General features: G+C 41.5%; 1 protein-coding gene across 3 annotated transcripts in view; it reads left to right on the top strand.

Moving 5' to 3' along the window:
- MMEL1 (membrane metalloendopeptidase like 1) overlaps positions 1–18,786 on the top strand; it is a 70,171-nt gene that overhangs the window by 15,434 nt on the left and 35,951 nt on the right. For all 3 annotated transcript variants that reach the window (XR_466497.3, XM_007491688.3, XM_007491690.3), the window contains exons 3-6: positions 7,619–7,696; positions 10,427–10,486; positions 14,026–14,187; positions 16,003–16,083. Coding sequence is in view for 2 of the 3 variants with exons in the window: in XM_007491688.3 (XP_007491750.2) it covers positions 7,619–7,696; positions 10,427–10,486; positions 14,026–14,187; positions 16,003–16,083 (381 nt within the window). In the remaining variant the exon portion in view is untranslated. The remainder of the gene's footprint in view (positions 1–7,618; positions 7,697–10,426; positions 10,487–14,025; positions 14,188–16,002; positions 16,084–18,786) is intronic.

Here is an 18,786-nt window from a genome sequence, read left to right on the forward strand (position 1 = left end):
GTAAGAAGATATTTGATGACTCATTGACTAATTCTCCCAATCCTTCCCCCATCCAGGGTTGGCACCTTTGTCATAGGGCCAACATGTTTTCTCTGATTTTTATTTACAAAACAGTGCGGCCTTGGTTAGGAAGGTACTAGTGACTTATGGGATTGGGAAAGGCTTCATACAGGAGGATATTCTAGAGATAGAAGTGAGGAAGAACTATATGCTAGACATGGAGCAGAACCTGTGCAAAGGCATAGAGGGGGGAAATGGAAGGTCATATCTAAGGAAAGGGGAACACAGGGTGTTTGAAGATAAATAAATACAGAGTATGTACAAATAATTACAAAGTGATGGGACTGGGACTGACCATGAGGGGATCAGGAAAGGGCTTCTCCTAAAAGATCATCTTCCAACTGGGTCTTGAGTCAAACTAAAGGTACAAAGAAAGAATTTCTGGCAGGGGACATAGCTTTTGCAAAGACTTGGAGGTGGTAGATGGAATATCTTGTACAGGAAATGACAAGTAGGGAAATTTGGCAGGAACATAATGTGCCAGGTGTTGGGGGGAGGTCACAGGTAATGTATATAATCATCCTGGAAAGTTAGAATGGAACCAGATTAAAAGAGGTTTATTTTAAAGGCAATAGGGAGTTACTGAAGCTTCTTGAGCAATGAATGAGACAGTCAAACCTGAGCTTTAAGCATATCCATTTGGTACTTGTGTGGAAGATGAATTAGAAGGGGGAGAAACTCCAGGCATAGAAACCAGTTAGGAGATTATTGTAATCATCCAGGGCAGAGGGTATCAGGCTGTGTACTAGGTTGTTTGTGGTGGTAGTGGAGAGAAGGGGAGAAAGCTATAAAGCTCTCAATAAATAAGCAAATATTTATTAAGCATCTAGTATCTGCTGGGAGCTATGCTAGGCACTGGGAAAGCAAAATCATAAATGAAAGTCTCCTGCCCTCTGGGAGCTTATACTCCTTCAGTGGAAACAATATATGTATGTATGTATGTATGTGTCTGTGTATGTACGTAGAGATTATATATATATATATATGCACACATTTGTATGCAGTGTCCCAAAAGTCTTTGAGTTACTTACTATATTTATTTTTATTTATATATATATATATAATAAATGTTATATTTATTATATATATAAATACTATATATGTAACTATAAAAAAGAGGTGCCACATGTTCACACGTGTATATATGCACATACAAGCCTGTTTGTACATATGTAGACATGTGTGTATATACCCATACATGGGACATCTAAGTGGCACAGTGGTTAGAGTGCCAGTCTGAAGTAAAAAAGGACATCTTCCTGAGTTCAGATATGACCTCAGACACTGACTAGCTATGTGACCCTAGACAAGTCACTTTACCCTGTTGGCCTCAGTTTCCCTACACATCCAATGAGCTGGAAGAGGAAATGGCAAACTGCTCTGGTGTCTCTGCCAAGACAACTCCAAATGGAGTCATGGAGAATCAGACACAACTGAAAAACAACTAAACAACAACATACACACAATCCCAATGAGTGTCGAGAAACTGTGTACAGTAAATACAGACGATCCATGCACTCTCTCTCTCAGGGAGCCATCCTTAGAGTTTCTTTGCTGTTTGGCAAAAGCCTGTGTCCTGTTTAGAGGAATTCTCCCAGGGCAAATGGAGGTAGAATTTAGGGGCAGAGAACTGTTGCTTAACGATGTGGGGATTGTGCAGAGTTCTCAGTCAGGCCAACCCCTGGAGAACTCTCTCCTCTGGATGCCTTTGGTAATTGGCCCTTACAGTTCCCTTATCCTGAGGACTCAGCTGGCAGTCAGTTGAACTAGGTGAGATAAGGCTGCTGTGTCCTGGGAGCTGTCATGAAAACCAAGGCCAAGGGCAGGCCAGCCAAGATTTTCAGAGCAAGGAATGAAATGTCAGTGAGCATCTCAACTGACAGCTAATGCGTGCTAGCCATCCCTCCATGGAAAATCCTGGAGTCTTGATCTTCTGAGAAATCTTAGACTCTCTGGACCAAGCTGAGGATGAACCCATCATCTGCAGCATCCCTAGTAAGTGGTTATCCAGCTTCTGCTTGAAGACCTCCAGCAAAGGGAAATCCACTATCTCATAAGGCAGCCCTTTTCTCCTTGGGAAATTGCTAGTTCTGGGCTCCAGGGGATGGCAAGAGAATCATAGGATACTAGACTAGAACCAGAGTTGGAAGACTTTTTTGAGGTCATCTTGATCTTTTCACTGTTCAGTTGTTTCAGTCACGTTCAATTCTTCATGTCCCCATTTGGTGTTTTCTTGGCAAAGACACCAGAGTGGTTTCTTCCTTCATCTAATTTTCCAGATGAGGAAACTGAGGCAAAGAGAGTGAAGGGACTTTAAGTATCTGAGACCAGATTGGAACTCAATGTGAATTCTACTACTTCACTGCCCTCCACCCAGTTCTCAAGGTTGTTTGTAAGCTCTAAGAGATGAAAATATATATGAAACAATTATAAGGAAAGCAACCCTGCCTAGAACTGCAGGATAATTTTGAGTGGTCCACAGTGGTTAGGGGTAGCATTGTTTTAAGTCTAGAAAGACAAAGAAATCCGGAATCCTCCATAGATGTTCCAGTCTAAAGTAAAGATATTATCATCACCACCACTACCCCAAAGACTTTTGAATTCATCAGTCATAAATAAACTAAACAAGGATGAACACAATAGTTGAAAGAATCCTTTGGGAATCTGTTAGGTGTCTCATTGGATTGATGACCCAGCTGAGAGATAGGAGATCCTAGGTTCAAATCTGGTTTCAGACAAAACGTAGCTGTGTGACCCTGAGCAAGTCACTTATCCCCCATTGCCTAACTCTTACTGCTCTCTTGGCTTGGAACCAATATATAGTATTAATTCTAAGTTGGAAGGTAAGGGTTTAAAAAATAGAACCCCTTGGGATTCAGGGGCAGCACTTATGGATTCATCAATTCTTCTAATGATTTCTGCCCATGTCACCCCAGCATGGTGAAATGGCCTCTTCTGCTGACTTCATCCCCAGTCAGAATCACTTTCAAACACTGCTCTCAACTTGTGCCTGATAGTGACTGAGATCATCTCTCCCTTGTATGTCTGTTTTTAATTATGTGAAAAACTTAGCATGGATTCAAGGAAAGACTGAATGAGCATTTGTTGGGTATGTTGAAGACAAGATTCAAGCTTGGAGATAGTTGGGTTTGGTAGACTCTGAGGTCCTTAGCAATCCCATGCTTCAGTATGGCATAAGAAAAAATATTTCAGCCAGACACAAACTATCATATGTTCTAACAGTTGTCTCTCTATCATAAAATTTAGCGCTGACAAAGGACTTTGGGGATCATCTTGTTGAACCCCCACATTTTACATGTCCAGTTTAACCCCATGATTTTTGCCCTCATTGAAAGTCTTCAAGAAGACACTGGAGAGAGATAGCTATGTGACTCTGTGGATAGAGAGCCTCAGACACTTTCTAGCTGTGTGATCTTGGGAAAGTCACTTAACTCCCATTGCTTAGCCCCTACTGTTCTTCTGCCTTAGATCAGATCCAAAACTTAGTATCAATCCAAAGACAGAAGGCATGGAGTTGTTTTTTTAAAAGAAGTCATTGGATGGCCAGTTTTCCAGGATCTAATTGATGACATAGTAAGCAATCAAATGGGCCAGATGGACAATCTTTCCAAATTTTGTGATTCTGGAAAATCAGGGACCAGAGAGGGAAAGATAATTGTTCAAAGGCACAGAGATAGTAAATCCATAACTGGTATTCCAATCCAGGACCTCTACCTCCAAAACCTCTTTCCACTGTAACTACATTGTGTCCAAGTATTAGCCCATATAGTTGATTGGGGACTCAGACTCTAAATGATCGCCCTAGTGCAAATATCAATAATATGGAAATAGGTCTGAATCAATGACTCATATAAAACCCAGTGGAATTGTGTGTTGCTACAGGGAGGGGACGGAAAGAACATGAATCATGGAACCATGGGAAAATATTCTTAATTAATCAATAAAATTAAATGTATAGTTTGATATAAGGAGTAATGGACCCGAGGCCAAAAGATGTGAGCTTCAGTCCTGGCTTTAACACTTCTTAGCTCTGAGATCCTAAGGAAGTCATTTTGTTCCCCTAAACTATAGTTTCTACTTTTATAAAAGGGGGAAACAATATAGTTTCCTGCCTCCTGAGAAAAGCTGGAAAGAATTTTGTAAATTTGAAAACAGTTATAGAAATATTAGATGCTATTATTATATTAATAATTCTTCTCGACTTTTTTGAGTTCAGCTAGAGACAGTCCTAGAACACAGAAATCATTCTTGCTATTATTTATATTTTATATTCTATGGATTTGCACAGATGAGTAAAATAGAACTGAATAAAATCATTAAAATGTAAACTCATCTTCTGTAGGCTCACTGATTGTATATTCTTTTATTTCTTCCTCTTCCCATGTGATTTTGATTTCTTCCTCTAGATTTTCATATTTTCTATGCTTTTCATTCCATGCAGATTGGAAATTAGGAGAATTAGTATAATGAAAATGAAGACTGTCTTTTACCTTTCTTTCTATCCTCAGCATGTGGAACAGTGTAGTGCAGTGGATAGAGTGCTGAGCATCTTCTTATTTTCAAATCTGACCTCAGACACTTGCTAGCCATATGACCTTGGACAAATCATTTGCCTTGTTTGTCTTTGTTTCCTTCTCTATAAAATGAGCTGGTGAAGAAAATGGCAAACCACTTTAGTATCCTTGTCAAGCAAACTCTAAATGTGATCACAAAGAGTCAGATACAATCAATTTGCCTCAGTTTCCTCATCTGTAAAATGAGCTGGAGAAGGAAATGGCAAAGCACTCTAGGACCCTTGCCAAGAAAATCCCAAATGGGGTCACCAAGAGTCAGACATAACTGAAATGACTGAACAAAAACAAAAATAATTGTTCCCAAAATGCCATGGATCAGTGTTGTGTCCAAAAGAATACTGGACAACAGTTTTGTCTGTGATGATGCTCTGACTTCACATATTGTTTGCTGAATTCTCAAAGACATTTTGAAGTCTGTATTTGTAGTATGGGGGATTTGTTTACTGTTAATTTATGAAAAATAGTTTCTGCAGTTGATTTTAGGCACCTTATTGGGTCTTTCTAAGTTTCTGGTAGATACAAAATTTCCCAGCCTTCAAGGATTATGCTACATAGTTATCACCATTTTACTCCATAGTTCAGCTATGAATAAATCTAGGGTCCTGTAACTTTTCTATGGTCATCGATCTGAGCTCAAGTCACTGTAGCAGACCTCTGCATTTCAAAAAACATGTCCACTTCATTCAGCCATTTGTTTGATGAATCTTTGATGACATATTGTCAATAGAACTCATGTGGCTCCTGCCCTCGGAGGACCTTTTGATTCCAGTCTTGCATCTTAGCATGTTCATATTTTTGTTCCAGCAATAAACCACTTTGGGTTAAATTCTCCAAATACCCATTATCAGCCTTTACTCAAGGAAGATATGTTTTTCAGATTCTTTAACCTGTTTTCCTTGTGCTCTGAGAATATTTCTCAACCTTCATCCTCCTTTTTGCTAAATCAAAATTAATCTTTTCATAGCTGCCTTAGAACGATGGGCCATAGGGTTTGTTAATATTGTGTAGGGTTTTGTTAGATATTATTCAAATCTGTGTAGTCCATTTTGATGATCTAAGATTACAAATTGAATGGTATCCTATGGGCATTGCTTGCTTTAAATGTATCTTTCTTAACGAGCTTTGATTTTAGGATGCCAGTAAGTCTCTTAACATACTTAGTCAGTTTTATTTTTTTTTAATTCTTACCTTCTCACCTTGATAGTATTGGTTCTAAGGCAGAAAAGCAGTAAGGACTAGCTAGTGGGAGTTAAGTGTCCAGGGTCACACAGCTAGGAAATGTCTGAGGCTAGATTTTAATCCAGGACCTCCTGTCTCTTGACCTGGCTTTCTATCCACTAAGCTACCTAGCTGCTCCCTATTTGATAGGTTTATGCCTCATGTGTACTGCCTGAAGGAGAGCAAAATATTTTTAAGGCCTGCCTTCTTTCATTGGTTTAGTTTCACTTCTGTATTCAAGCTGAAAGCCTATAATTTCCAGCATTCCTTGATGAACATTAAGAACTTTATACTTACAAGGGCAACTGGGTGGCTCTGTAGATTGAGAGCTAGGTCTTGAAATGGGAGATCCTGGGTTCAAATGTGACCTCAGGCATTTCTTAGCTGTGTGACTCTGGGCAAGTCACTTAACTCCTATTGCCTAGCCCTCGTTGTTCTTTTGCCTGGGAATCAATATCCAGTATCAATTCCAAAATTAAACATATGAAAAAATGTATTAAAAAAATAAATAAAATTAAAGATATGGGCTTTTTAACAGAATTTTACACTTACCCAGTCAAAATGACATTTTGATATTATTGAAGAAAGATTCCATGGAATGAGTAAGCTATACTTTTGGGGGGAGGGAGCAAATAGTTTATAATATTCCTAAAATGAATAATAAAATGTTTTTGTTTGATTCCTTCTTTAATTTGGAACCCTTATTTGTTCTCTTAGGAGAAAATGATGGTAGATTTAAAGTGAAGAAGAGCCATAATGGAATAAAATTTTGCTTCAAAATGGCACATTTTCATCTGATTTATTCTTAATATTATTGTGTTGAAAGAATGTTTTAGAAAGAAAATAGCTTATCATATGGACATCAAAGGCTCTATTATTTTTTATCATACTTTGATTTGTTTTATATATTTGCAGTAGCTAAGTGAGCCATGACTCAGGGCTTTGTGATATTAAAGTCGATGTAAATGTTACGCCATCTTTAGCCAGTTTGTCCAATAATAATATTATTATTATTAATCATTCAATATGTGTTAAATACCTAATGCTAAATGGAGAGAATATGCAAAATAAAGGCAAAAACCAATCAGTTTTTAAAACAAATATACACATTTGTTATTATGATTATTCAATGTTTTAAAATATACATTAGAATTATTAAGAAACTGCTATGTGCCAGGCACTGAGTTAGGAGCTTACAATCTAATTGAGGTGACAAGTGTAAACAAATATGTACAAAGCAAGCTTTAAACAAGAAATAGGGATTTTAAATGAAATTCACACTGAGAAGGCACTAGAATGACAAGGGGGTGGGGAAGGCTTCAGTAGAAGATAAGAGTTTGGCGCATATTTAAAGGAAGTCAGGGAGGTCAGTAGCTGGAGTGGAGGAGGGAGAGCTCTCCAGGGATGGGGGCCAGTCAGAGAGAATCCCCAGATCCAGGAGATGGAGTATCTTGTTCATGGAACAACCTGAAGCCATTGTCCCTGTATGGAAGAGTACGTGTCGGGGAGTAAGATGTTAGAAGATCCAATTTGTCTAATGCTCTACATTCCCCTATAGCATCTGGGAAGCCAGAGTCATGATTGTGAAGACTGTGTTTCAGGCGAGAAACTCTCCAGCCCTGAATGGACAGGACATGGGTGAAAACTCCCCTGGAGATGGGACAGCTCCAGAGGAAGCAGACTAAAGCCAGTGGTGCCTAATTCTTTAATCTTGGAGATTAGCTAAGTCTTCTGTTTCTCCCTAGGGAAGACACTGACGCTCTCTCCCATTTCGTTTTATATTCCAAGAGAAGAGAAGACTTTTGTAAAACGAGATTTCCAGAGTAGATGTTTTCTTGCCTGTTATAAGCATAGTCCTGAATAAGCTTACCTAGGAAGCAGCTACATTTGCCAAACCAAGATGTCTCTTAGTCACTACTAGTTTACAGCCCCCATAATGACCCCTGGTTACCATGCAAATCGACTTGGGAGCAAAAGTGAAAAATAACCCAAGTTGTGGGGTGGGGGAGAGAGACAGACAGACAGACAGAGACAGAGAGACAGAGACAGAGAGGGAGGGAGAGGGGGAGAGGGTGAGAGAGAGAGAGAGAGAGAGAGAGAGAGAGAGAGAGAGAGAGAGAGAGAGAGAGAGAGAGAGAGAGAGAGAGAAAGGGAGAGAGAGAGAGGAGAGAGAGAGAGAGAGAGAGAGAGAGAGACAGACAGACAGACAGACAGACAGAGACAGAGACAGAGAGAGGGGGGAGGGAGAGACAGAGAGAGAGAGAAGAGGAGAGAGAGGGAGGGAGAGACAGAGACACAAAGAGAGGGGGAGAGGGACAGGGAGGGAGGGAGAGACAGAGAGAAAGAGGGAGAGAGAAAAGGAAAAAGAAGAGAGAGAAGAGAGGAGAGAGAGGGAGGGGAGGGGAGGGAAAGAGGTAGGAAAGGAAAGAGAGGAAGAGAGTGGGGGAGGCAGAAGGAGAGGGAGGGAGGGAGGAAGAGGAGAGACAGAGAGAGAGAAGCAGAGAGAGGGAGAGGAGAGAGAGGGAAAGAGAGACACCAAAGAGAGAGGGGGGAGAGGGACAGGGAGGGAGAGACAGAAAGAGGGAGAGAGAGAAGAAGAAGAAAGGAGAGAGGGAGGGGAGGGAGAGAGAGGAAGAGGAGAGAGAGAGAGAGAGAGAGAGAGAGAGAGAGAGAGAGAGATGAGAGAGAGAGAGAGAGAGAGAGAGAGAGAGAGAGAGAGAGAGAGATGTCAAATCCATCAAATCCATCCTCTAAGGCTGTTATTAGATATCTTTCTAGACTCCCAGCTTGTCTGTTGGGAAGACAGGAGTGATAACAGGGAATGCCACTACACTTTAAAAGCTTAGGGATTTGATCGGGAAGACAAAATATAGACATAAGAAACAGCTTGAAAATGGGATCAATTTCAAAAGATATCTATTGGCCACCTACTAGGTGTGATCCATGGTACTTCCCAAGGGAAAAGATATACATCATTTTTATGACATAGATTGTGTTTTTCCAGGCTATTTGGGGGAGGCAGGGCACGTACTCTCATTACAATACAAGGCAACCTATATTAAGTGCCAGATAAGGGGGTGCAAACAGGAAATGTTCTGGAGCCCAGAAGAAGGAGATGTCACTTTGGATGGAGGCCATCTGGGAAGATTTCTTAGGGGAGGTTTTATAATATAATTTGGGGTCTACACTGATTTGGGCTATTGGTGAGAAGGGTAAAGATGACCAACCTGCCCCTTTTCAATCTTTGCTCTCAAACTTGACATGCCCCAATAATTAACAGGTATGATGGGAAGGGGAAAGCACCTTCTCCCTGGCTCCCTCCCCTTTGTATTTTACTAAATGAAGCAATACTGCTCTGGGTCTGAATCCCCTCTAAATTATTCCAGAGGCTCCACTCTGTGAGATTTCTTTACAACCTCTGTCATGCCCTTAGCAGCAAATAAGGCTGATGTCATTACCAGGCTTTACCCTGCTCCTCACAAACAAACCTGTACCACTTATGTGGTCTTCACCATAATAACTCTTAAGATTTTAGAGCACAGGTAGACCAATGCAGGCTTCATGGGAAAGCTTTGTGGGGAAAGAGACCAAAGCAATAACTAAGGCAAGGCAATAGGGGCTCTGGCCTATATTACTGAAATTTAAAAGGGGCAGAGATGGTACCTGTCCATCTCAAGCAGCATAGAAACAGTGATAAGATTGTCTTATAGGAGGCAATAATTTAGAAGCATTGATTTGGAAATTTAGAAGTGACAGTGACAATAATGCTGACCCTTAAGTAGTGCAAAAACAACTGAAATTATTGTCTTTTAGCAAGAGTAGTTGAGATAAGAAGCTGCTAGATGGTACTTTCCTGTTCCCTTGGTTTTAGGAGCTGTATGCACTTCAGGTGAGCTCCTCCCTTGCCTTGGGAATGCATATTATTCATTTTGGCTCTAGTTGGGCCTTATAGGTTGTAAAAGAACAGAAGGGAAGGAAATTCCAAAAGGGGAGGGCACAACCTAAATAGAGGCAAAATTCCAGAGGTGATCCCAGGATCTCAGATAAGTGGGGAGACTGGTGGAATGGAGTCATGGAAGTTAAGTTTGAGAGCATGTTCTGCTGAAGGCTCATAACAGATCTTAATTGGCTTTGCTCATCCTCCTAGACCTTTCCAAGACAAAGTCAATGCTGGTGGCTTCCATATGAAGTCCTCCCAAGGACCTAGTGAATCAGAATGGTTCCTATGTTGCTATCCTTGATGCCCCTTATGGACTGGCACCATCAGCCAAACCCTTGAGAGTGTTCAGAAAACCTGGGTTCAAATCCCAACTCTGAAACTTGCTAGCTGTGTGATCCTGGACTAGTCATGTCATATCTCTGAGTCTCAACATCCTCATTCATGAAATGAGGACTTTGAACTAGATGACTTCAGAGGTTCCTTCCAGCTTGAAATCTGTAATACTTTTCTCCTCCCTCTTTCCCCTCAGCCTGTCTTTTGGTAACCTCTTTGCCCTTCCCCAGGAGAGCATCCCATTTTCACATATTTATTTTTTCCTCTTTGACCCTTGCAGATATCAGGATTACTGGCCAAACTGAAGAAACCTGTGTCCTCCCTGGCTGTGTGATAGCAGGTAAGTAAATGTTCCCTCATGCTCCCCCCCACCAAAATGGGTTGAAACTCAGCCTGGTACATGCCTACGGGATCAGCCATTCAGGACAGACCAGTGTGAATTTCAGTAGTGAGGGTGCCCCCATCCCTTCAATACAGTCACAATCTGCTGGCAGCAGTCATGGTTGTGGGTCTTCAACCTACGGATGCTTCACCATCCATCACAGTTAAGAATGAAACCAGAGCTTAACAGGATGGTAAATGGCTGCCAGGCTGAGAAATTTCCTGGACTCTGTGGCTGGTTGCCCTGTCTCCCAAGTTACCCTTGTAACTTGATCTCTCCAGACCCGTTCATCCTTCATCTTCTCTAATTTGGACCACTATGATAGCCTCTTTTTTAATTTAAATACTTACCTTCTGGGGATAGCTGGGTAGCTCAGTGGATTGAAACTGTTAAATTTTATAGTTGGATTTAACATATTTAATTGGTGGTCAGGATTTAATTGCTAAATCTCAAAATGAATTACTAAAATAGAATGGAATTTATGGTAGTTTTATTTACAATAGAGGGAAGATATTAAGGAATGAGAGAGAGAAAACTCCAACTTCCTCTGAGCCAGGTAGAAATTCTAAGGCCCTAATCAGGGAAAGGAGTCTCAAGACAATGGGCCTTTCTCAGAAGTTCACACCTCCAGAAAGGCAGGGAAACTAAGTCAGCCTTTCACTCACCAACAGTGACCGTCTAAAAGGAAAGTAGTCTGAGGTCTCCTGCACGAGTTTCTCCAGGGTCGAGTTCTACAGCCAAGTCTGAGTGTCTGTCTTCCAGTTTCTCCTCTGAGTGACTCTTTTTCATTCACTCCAAGCTCTAGAGACTGATCCTCCAGTCCAACTCCAAGTCAGAGTTTTTCCATCTCTCTTCTGTACCTTGGTTTCCTCTATTTAAGGACCTTTTTCTCTTGTGTCACTTCCCCTAAATTTCACTTCTACCAATCACAGCAGACACCCTCTCCAGGACTGCCCATTCTTTAGTTCAAACCATTTTTGGTTAGATTATACCTTTTTTGGTTATATCACCCATTTAGTAGTTAGTTCGCACCTTTAGTAGTTAGTTCGCACCTTTAGTGGTGAGTTACTTTTTTGTAGATTAAAATGGGTAGATCTACTTCAAATACTGAGTTAACACTTTTGGGGATTAAAATCTAAAAATTGATTGTGGATTACAATTCAATCTTCCCAATAAAGGGAGAGCTAAGTACCTTCATTGTTACAATCAGGGGAGAGCTAAATCCAATCTTCACAAGAGCCAGGCCCAGAGACAGGAGGTCCTGGGTTCAAATCTGGCCTCAGACACTTCCCAGCTGTGTGACCCTGAGCAAGTCACATGACCCCCATTGCCTAGCCCTTACCACTCTTCTGCCTTGGAGCCAATACACAGTATTGATTTCTAGATGGAAGATAAGGGTTATTATAAATCAATCCTTACCATTCTGTCCTAGTAACAACTCTAAGACAGAAAGGCAAGGCCTAGGCAGTTGGGGTTAAGTGACTTGTCCAGAGTCACAAAGCTACAAAGTGTCTGAGGCCACATTTGAATTCAGGACCTCCTGGCTCTCTATCCACTGAGCCACCTAGCACCTATCCACTGAGCCCCACAGTATCCTCTTGATTAGTCTAGCTACTTCAAGGGAAAGAACATGATCTTTATAATCCTGGAAAAATGTTCTAAATTAATCAATTAAATAAAATGTTTTTAAAAGCCCTTACTTTCTGTCTTAGAATCAATACTAAGTATTGTTTCCAAAGCAGAAAAGTGGTAAGAACTAGGCAGTTGGGGTTCAGTGACTTGCCTACAACACACAGCTGGGAAGTGTCTGTGGCCACATTTGAACTCAGGACTTCTGATATGAAGTCCTAGCACTCTATTCACTGAGCCACCTAGGTGCCCCAAGGCTCTACTTTCTCCAATCCATCCTCCACAGAGCAACCAAAATGATTTCCCAAAAATGCATATCTGAATAGGTCACATCTATATTCTAAAAACTCTATTGAGCCCCTATTGCTTCTGATATCAAATGCACACTCCTGCATTTGGTACATAGAGTGGGGAGATGACACAGTTAAAATTCATTCCCAGATACATACAAGCTGTGTCACCCTGGGAAAGTCACTTAACTCTGTTGGCCTCAATTTTCTCATCTGTAAAATGAGTTAGAAAAGGAAATGGCAAACCACTCTTGTATCTTTGCCAAGAAAACCCCAGATGGGGTCACAAAGAGTCAGACACAACTGTTTTGCCTGAGTTTCCTCATCTGTAAAACAAGCTAGAAAAAGAAATGGCAAACCACTCTTATATCATTGCCAAGAAAACCCCAGCTAGGATTTTGAAGAGTGGGATACAACTAAAATGACTGATTAAGTCCTTCACAATCTTCCCCCAACATAACATTAGCCTTGTTATAAATGGCTTCTCCTTTGGTCTAGGCAGACTATCCTTTGGATATTCCATACGTGTAAGTCCTGATAAAGTTTTCCAACTCCAAGTTTGGTGGTCTTCTCTAATCTAGTACTTTTCCACATTATTTCCCAGACATTTCATTAAATTTAACTTAACATTTTTAAGCACCTACTATGTTCCAGGCACCAAATATACAAAGACAGTAAGGCAATTTCTACTTTCAAAAAACTTGAGCTCTATTGGAGGAGGAGGATAAAATTTACTATAGATTACTCAAGGTAATTTGAGGAGAGGGGGAAGAGTCAGAGAGAGGAGGAGGAGGAAGAGAAAGGGAGGAGGAGAAGAAAGAGAAGGAAGAAGAGAAGGAAGAAGAGGAGGAAGAGAAGGAGGAAGAAAAGGGGGAGGAGGAGGAGAAAAGGAGGAGGAAGAGAAGGAAGAAGAAAAGGAAGAGGAAGAAGGAGAGGAGGAGGAGGAGGAGGAGGAAAGGGAAGGGGAAGGGAAAGAGGAAAGAGTAATGGAGAGAGAACTTCTAGAAGGATGAGGAAAGACTTTTTATTGGAAATGGTACCTCATCTGAGCCTTGGAAGCTCAAGGATATTGAGAAGTGAAGATGAGGGAGTGCACTCTAAGCATGGGAGACATGATATGTACATCATATGGAGGCAGGAGATGAAATGTCTAAGTTGCAGCAGAACTGATAATCCAATTCTGCTGGAACCTCAAGCACAGTGCCTTGCACATAATAGGTCATTAAAAGTGATTGTTAAATTGTATTGGATTCGGTTGAAGGTGGAGGTCATGAATGGAGCAAAATGATATAAAGCTGAAAAGGCAGATTGGTTCCAAAATGTGGAGGGCTTTAATTGCCTTGTCAAGTCATTGATATTTCAATCAAGACAATAGGAGCCCTGATGACATTCCTTGTACCTCATCACCACCAGGGAAAAAAGAAGAGTGGAAAGTGCTTCCATAGCAAAGCCAGGTTCCTTTAGACCTAGTCATCTCCCATGTTTGAGTGCCAGTTGGGGTTGGAGGCAAGACGTTTCCAGGTCTCAGTCTTGGATTCCAGGATCCCCATGATCTCAAATATCTGACATTGTGGATAGCCTCTAGGATCATCCAGAACATGGACCCTACCAGAGAGCCTTGTGATGACTTCTACCAGTACGCCTGTGGAGGCTGGGTCAACCACCATGTGATTCCAGAGAGCAGCTCCCGCTACAGCATCTTTGATAATCTGAGGGATGAGCTGGAAATCGTCCTCAAAGGTGAGGAGCAGAAGACTGTTGTTCTGGCCAGGAGTCACAGCTTGAGCTTGTGGTAATGTGTAGCCCCATGGCAAGCAATGACTTTGTGCTGGTGGGGGTGGGGGGAGGATGTGAGAGAGTAGATCATTTCTCTGTGCAATTCCCTAGGATCATAAATCTAGAGCTGAAAGGGACGTCGGGAAGTCAGCTAGCCCCCTTATTTTACAGTTGAGGAAATTGAGTCTTAGACAGATGAAATTAATTGCCTAAAGTCACCTAGCTAGTTAGTGGACCAGATGGATTTGAATCTGGGCCCTCTGACTCCAAATGCAACTCTCTTTCCACCACACCTTGTTAGTCTACTCAAAACATTTGAGTTATTTTAATGGTAACACCATTTCTCCAATGCTACCATTTTTGGGACACAGTGATGTAGCATAGCAAAAGGACCCTTACCTATCCTTTGACAAGATGGTGCAACCTACAGGTTGCCCATGAAGTGATTAACTAAAGATGCCCACACCCCACCTATAGCAAGATGGTACAGCCTGTAGGTTGTTAGTTAATCTTGGTGTCAATTAATCAATAAATTTCTAGAGTGAACCTACTATGTGAGAAGCATTCCCTGCAAAAGAGAGACTTCAAACTCCTAGATTCATAGCTCCAGACCTGGAAAGGATCTCAGAAGCTATCGTCCAGTCTGATAATTTTAGAAACAAAGAAACTGAGTCTTAAAGAGGTTTGGTAAATTATCTGGTATCTCCCAGGGAAGAAGTGTCAAGGGAAGAGTTTGAAAACAGATTCTTTACTTTCAAATCCCACACTCTTTCCACTGAGCCTTGTGGAGGAAAGCAATTTTAATATCTTAATAGCAATAAAAATGATTTGTGAATATAATTAAATACATAAATTATTAGTAAATCTATAGTTATATTATAAGCTAAACTAATACTAATTAAAATAAATATATTGTATAAATTAAATATAATAAACATGAAATTATATAATATAAATTAAATTTTAAAATAGTAACATAATTAAATTTTTCATCTTAATTATCTAATATAAAGAGTTTTGGATATGAGGTCAGTGGACCTGGGTTTGAATCAATTTTGTAAGCTATGTAACCCTGATCAAACCACCATCTGATTCCCTGAGCCTCAGTTTATTCATCTTTAAAAATGGAGATGTTGGACTCAGTCTCTAAGTTTATAATGCTTCTAACACTTTTGACTACTCTGAGAGTGAAGATTAGTCTGGAGCCAGCCTTCATTCCCTACACCTGGGAGACTTTAAGAGATTTTAGAAGGCAAGCAGATGCCCCTTTCCCACATCAGAAGGAAATCTAGCCATCACCTCATGTGCTCTCCCTCCCATCTCATATTTCTAACAGCTGGCTCACTGCTCAGCCAGATGTGTGATGTGTCTATCTATCAACTGGGAGCTGGTCTTGGCTGGAAAAGATGGGTTTTGTTTTTAGTTTATTGATGCTTCTGTTCTTACATTATTTCTTTCTTAATTGGTCACTCCCCATCTCCCTGCCCCAAAAGAAGCCATCCCGTGGAAGAAAAAATAAAAAAGGAAGAGGCCCCAAAAGTGAGTTTGGCAAAACTAACCGACACGTAAGCTGATTCTGATGGAAAATACAGCATTCCACGCCTCTAATCCCCTACTTGCACAAAGAATGGATGGAGATGCATTTTCCAGATGATGGTTTTTAACCTTTCCCAGCCTACTTAAATCGCTCTGGCCTTCCTGATCCTGCCCTATACCACAGGCAGAAGTGTCCAGGGTTCTCTTTTGTCTCCTCCAACTATGATTTCCCTTCTGCCCTAGGTGTGCTGGAGAACCCCAAAGTGGGAGACCGGAGTGCCATCCAGAAAGCTAAGATACTATATAGTTCCTGCATGAATGAAAGTAAGCATTGTCCGGCCTTTCTGTTCTTTGGGTCTAGGATTACTCTGCTGTGCTAGGGGCTGGAGAAGAAACTCTGGGGAGAAGAGGAGGAAGTAGAACAGTAGCTAGAAGGGACAGCCAACATCTGGACTGGCTCACCTGGGAGCTGTCACTATGCTACAGACTAGACCCAGGATAACCTTTTTTATTTTTTTAAACCCTTACCTTCCGTCTTGGAGTCAATACTGGGTATTGGCTCCAAGGCAGAAGAGTGGTAAGGGCTAGGCAATGGGGGTCAAGTGACTTGCCCAGAGTCACACAGCTGGGAAGTGGCTGAGGCCAGATTTGAACCTAGGACCTCCCGTCTCTAGGCCTGACTCTCAATCCACTGAGCCACCCAGCTTCCCCCCCAGGATAACCTTTAAAAAAACAACAACAGGGGGCAGCTGGGTGGCTCAGTGGATTGAGAGTCAGGCCTAGAGACGGGAGGTCCTAGGTTCAAATCTGGCCTCAGCCACTTCCCAGCTGTGTGACTCTGGGCAAGTCACTTGACCCCCATTGCCTAGTCCTTACCACTCTTCTGCCTTGGAGCCAATACACAGTATTGACTCCAAGACGGAAGGTAAGGGTTTAAAAAACAACAACAACAACAAATAACAACCCTTATCTTCCATCTTAGAAGCAATACTACGATAGGTTCCAAGACTGAAGAGTGGTAAAGGCTAGGCAATGGGGTTAAGTGACTTGCCCAGGGTCACACAGCCAGGAAGTATCTGAGGTCAGATTTGAATCCAGGACTCTAGGCTTGGCTCTCTATCCACTGAGTCACCTAGCTGCCCTCAAGGTACCCTTTCTTACCCTACCACCTCCCTAAGATTAGCTCGACCAATATCTGGGACCTGATTGGGCATGGGAGGCTGGAGGTTGGAGAAGAAAGAATCACAGGCTGTGTAGCTCTCACACCTCCCCCAAACAATGGCTAGGAGCAGAGGCCAAATGTAACTGCATGTAAATGAATGTGGAGACCTCCCCTCAGGGATAGCTCAAGATCCCTGGTTCCATTTTCCTCTAATCTGAGGTCAATAATACTTACACTGCCTATCTCTGGCAGTCATTGTGAAATGAAATAAGATTATGCAAAGCTCCTTATAAACCCCAGTTCCAGTGAATGATGCTGGCAACGTGTCTATTTGGCACTATGACTTTGCTGTATAAAAGTGGAAGCCAAGCAAATAGTGAGCGTACTCAAGAGAGCTAGGGGTGGGCAGGGGGGAGAGGGAAGAAGGGTTTAGGGTTATCTCTGTGTGTGTGTGTGTCTCTGGGTTGTGTGTCCACATTGTATTCGTGTATGTGCCTGTATGTCTGGCTTATGTTATGTTTCTGTGTCTGTGTTATGTCTTGATGTGTATGCCTAAGTGTGTTTACATGTGTCTTGATTCATCAGACCCATTTCTGTATCTCCGTTGTGTTGTGTGTTTTTCTTTGGCTCTGTTGTATGTTTCTGTCCTGAGTCTTGTGTTTCTATGACTGCATTGTGCATTTCTGAGTTTTGGCGTGTGAGTTTGCAGAAATTCCAGTATATCCCTCTTCAACCTCTAGAATCAGATAGAGGATTCCATTTGACTTTTTAAACCTAGCCCTTTCCTCCCTTTCTATCCTCCTTAGACTTTCCCCTCCTCTCTATCCTCTATCCTCTTATCTCTATCCTCCAATACTGGTTATCCTGACTATCTCCAGTGCCCAACAATCACTTCTCAACTCCTTGCCTTGGTGGTGATGATCTCCCATTCCTGGAATGCTCTCCCTCCTCATCTTTATGAATTAAATCCTTCAAGACTCAACTCAAATCCCACTTTTCTGCAGGAAACCTTTCCAAGTTCTCCTGAGTTATTACAAGGCTGCCTTCTATCTCCTCTATGTATAGCTTAGTTATTTCCATGTTATCTCCTCCATTAGACTGTGAGCTCCTTCCTGGCAAGAACTGTTTTTACCCCTCCTTGTACCCCCAACCCTAAGCTAAGCACAGTGCCTGGCCAACTAAGAAAGCTTGAACAATCAATGAGTCATAACTCCTCCCCAAAGAAAGGATGGTGATGATAAGTGCTTGGCACAAACTGAATAAATCCTAGTAGACTGATATATTGGTTGTGTTTATGTATTGTTTGTGTTTCTATGGCCGTATTATGCCCCTTTCTGCATTGGATTATATGAGTTTCTAGGACTTGTGTGGGTTGGGTATGTTTGGGTTTTTTTTGTTTATGTGTTGTCTTTCTGTGGCACATGGATCTGTGACTTACTTTGTATGACATGGGAATGAGATGAGAGAGGAAGCACTTATTAATCACTTGCTATATGCTAGAAGAAACAATAGACACTTATTAAGTGTCTGCTGTATTATATGTTACAAGGGAATCACTTTAAAAGACTGATATATATTAATTTAAGGTCGCCAAGGAATTCAGCTATGTAATTCCTAAATGAAAACTCAAGTTTGCAGTCAATCTTTTATGGAGTTTAATTACAATAGGAGGAAGAAAGGAATTAGAGATAGAGAGAGAGAAAAAGGGAGAGAAAGGAATAGGGCTTAAATACCCCTTCTGTTTAGGCTGGGCCAAAAGGCCCAAGCCCTTAGATAGCTGGGGCAAAGAAAGGAGATCAGTCCCTATTACTCACGTGACCAAAATGGAGAAACAGTCTCAGAGGCCCCCACCTTCAGCTTCCTTC

The sequence above is a fragment of the Monodelphis domestica genome, chromosome 4 (genome assembly GCF_027887165.1).
Source record: "Monodelphis domestica isolate mMonDom1 chromosome 4, mMonDom1.pri, whole genome shotgun sequence".
Lineage (NCBI taxonomy): Eukaryota > Metazoa > Chordata > Mammalia > Didelphimorphia > Didelphidae > Monodelphis > Monodelphis domestica.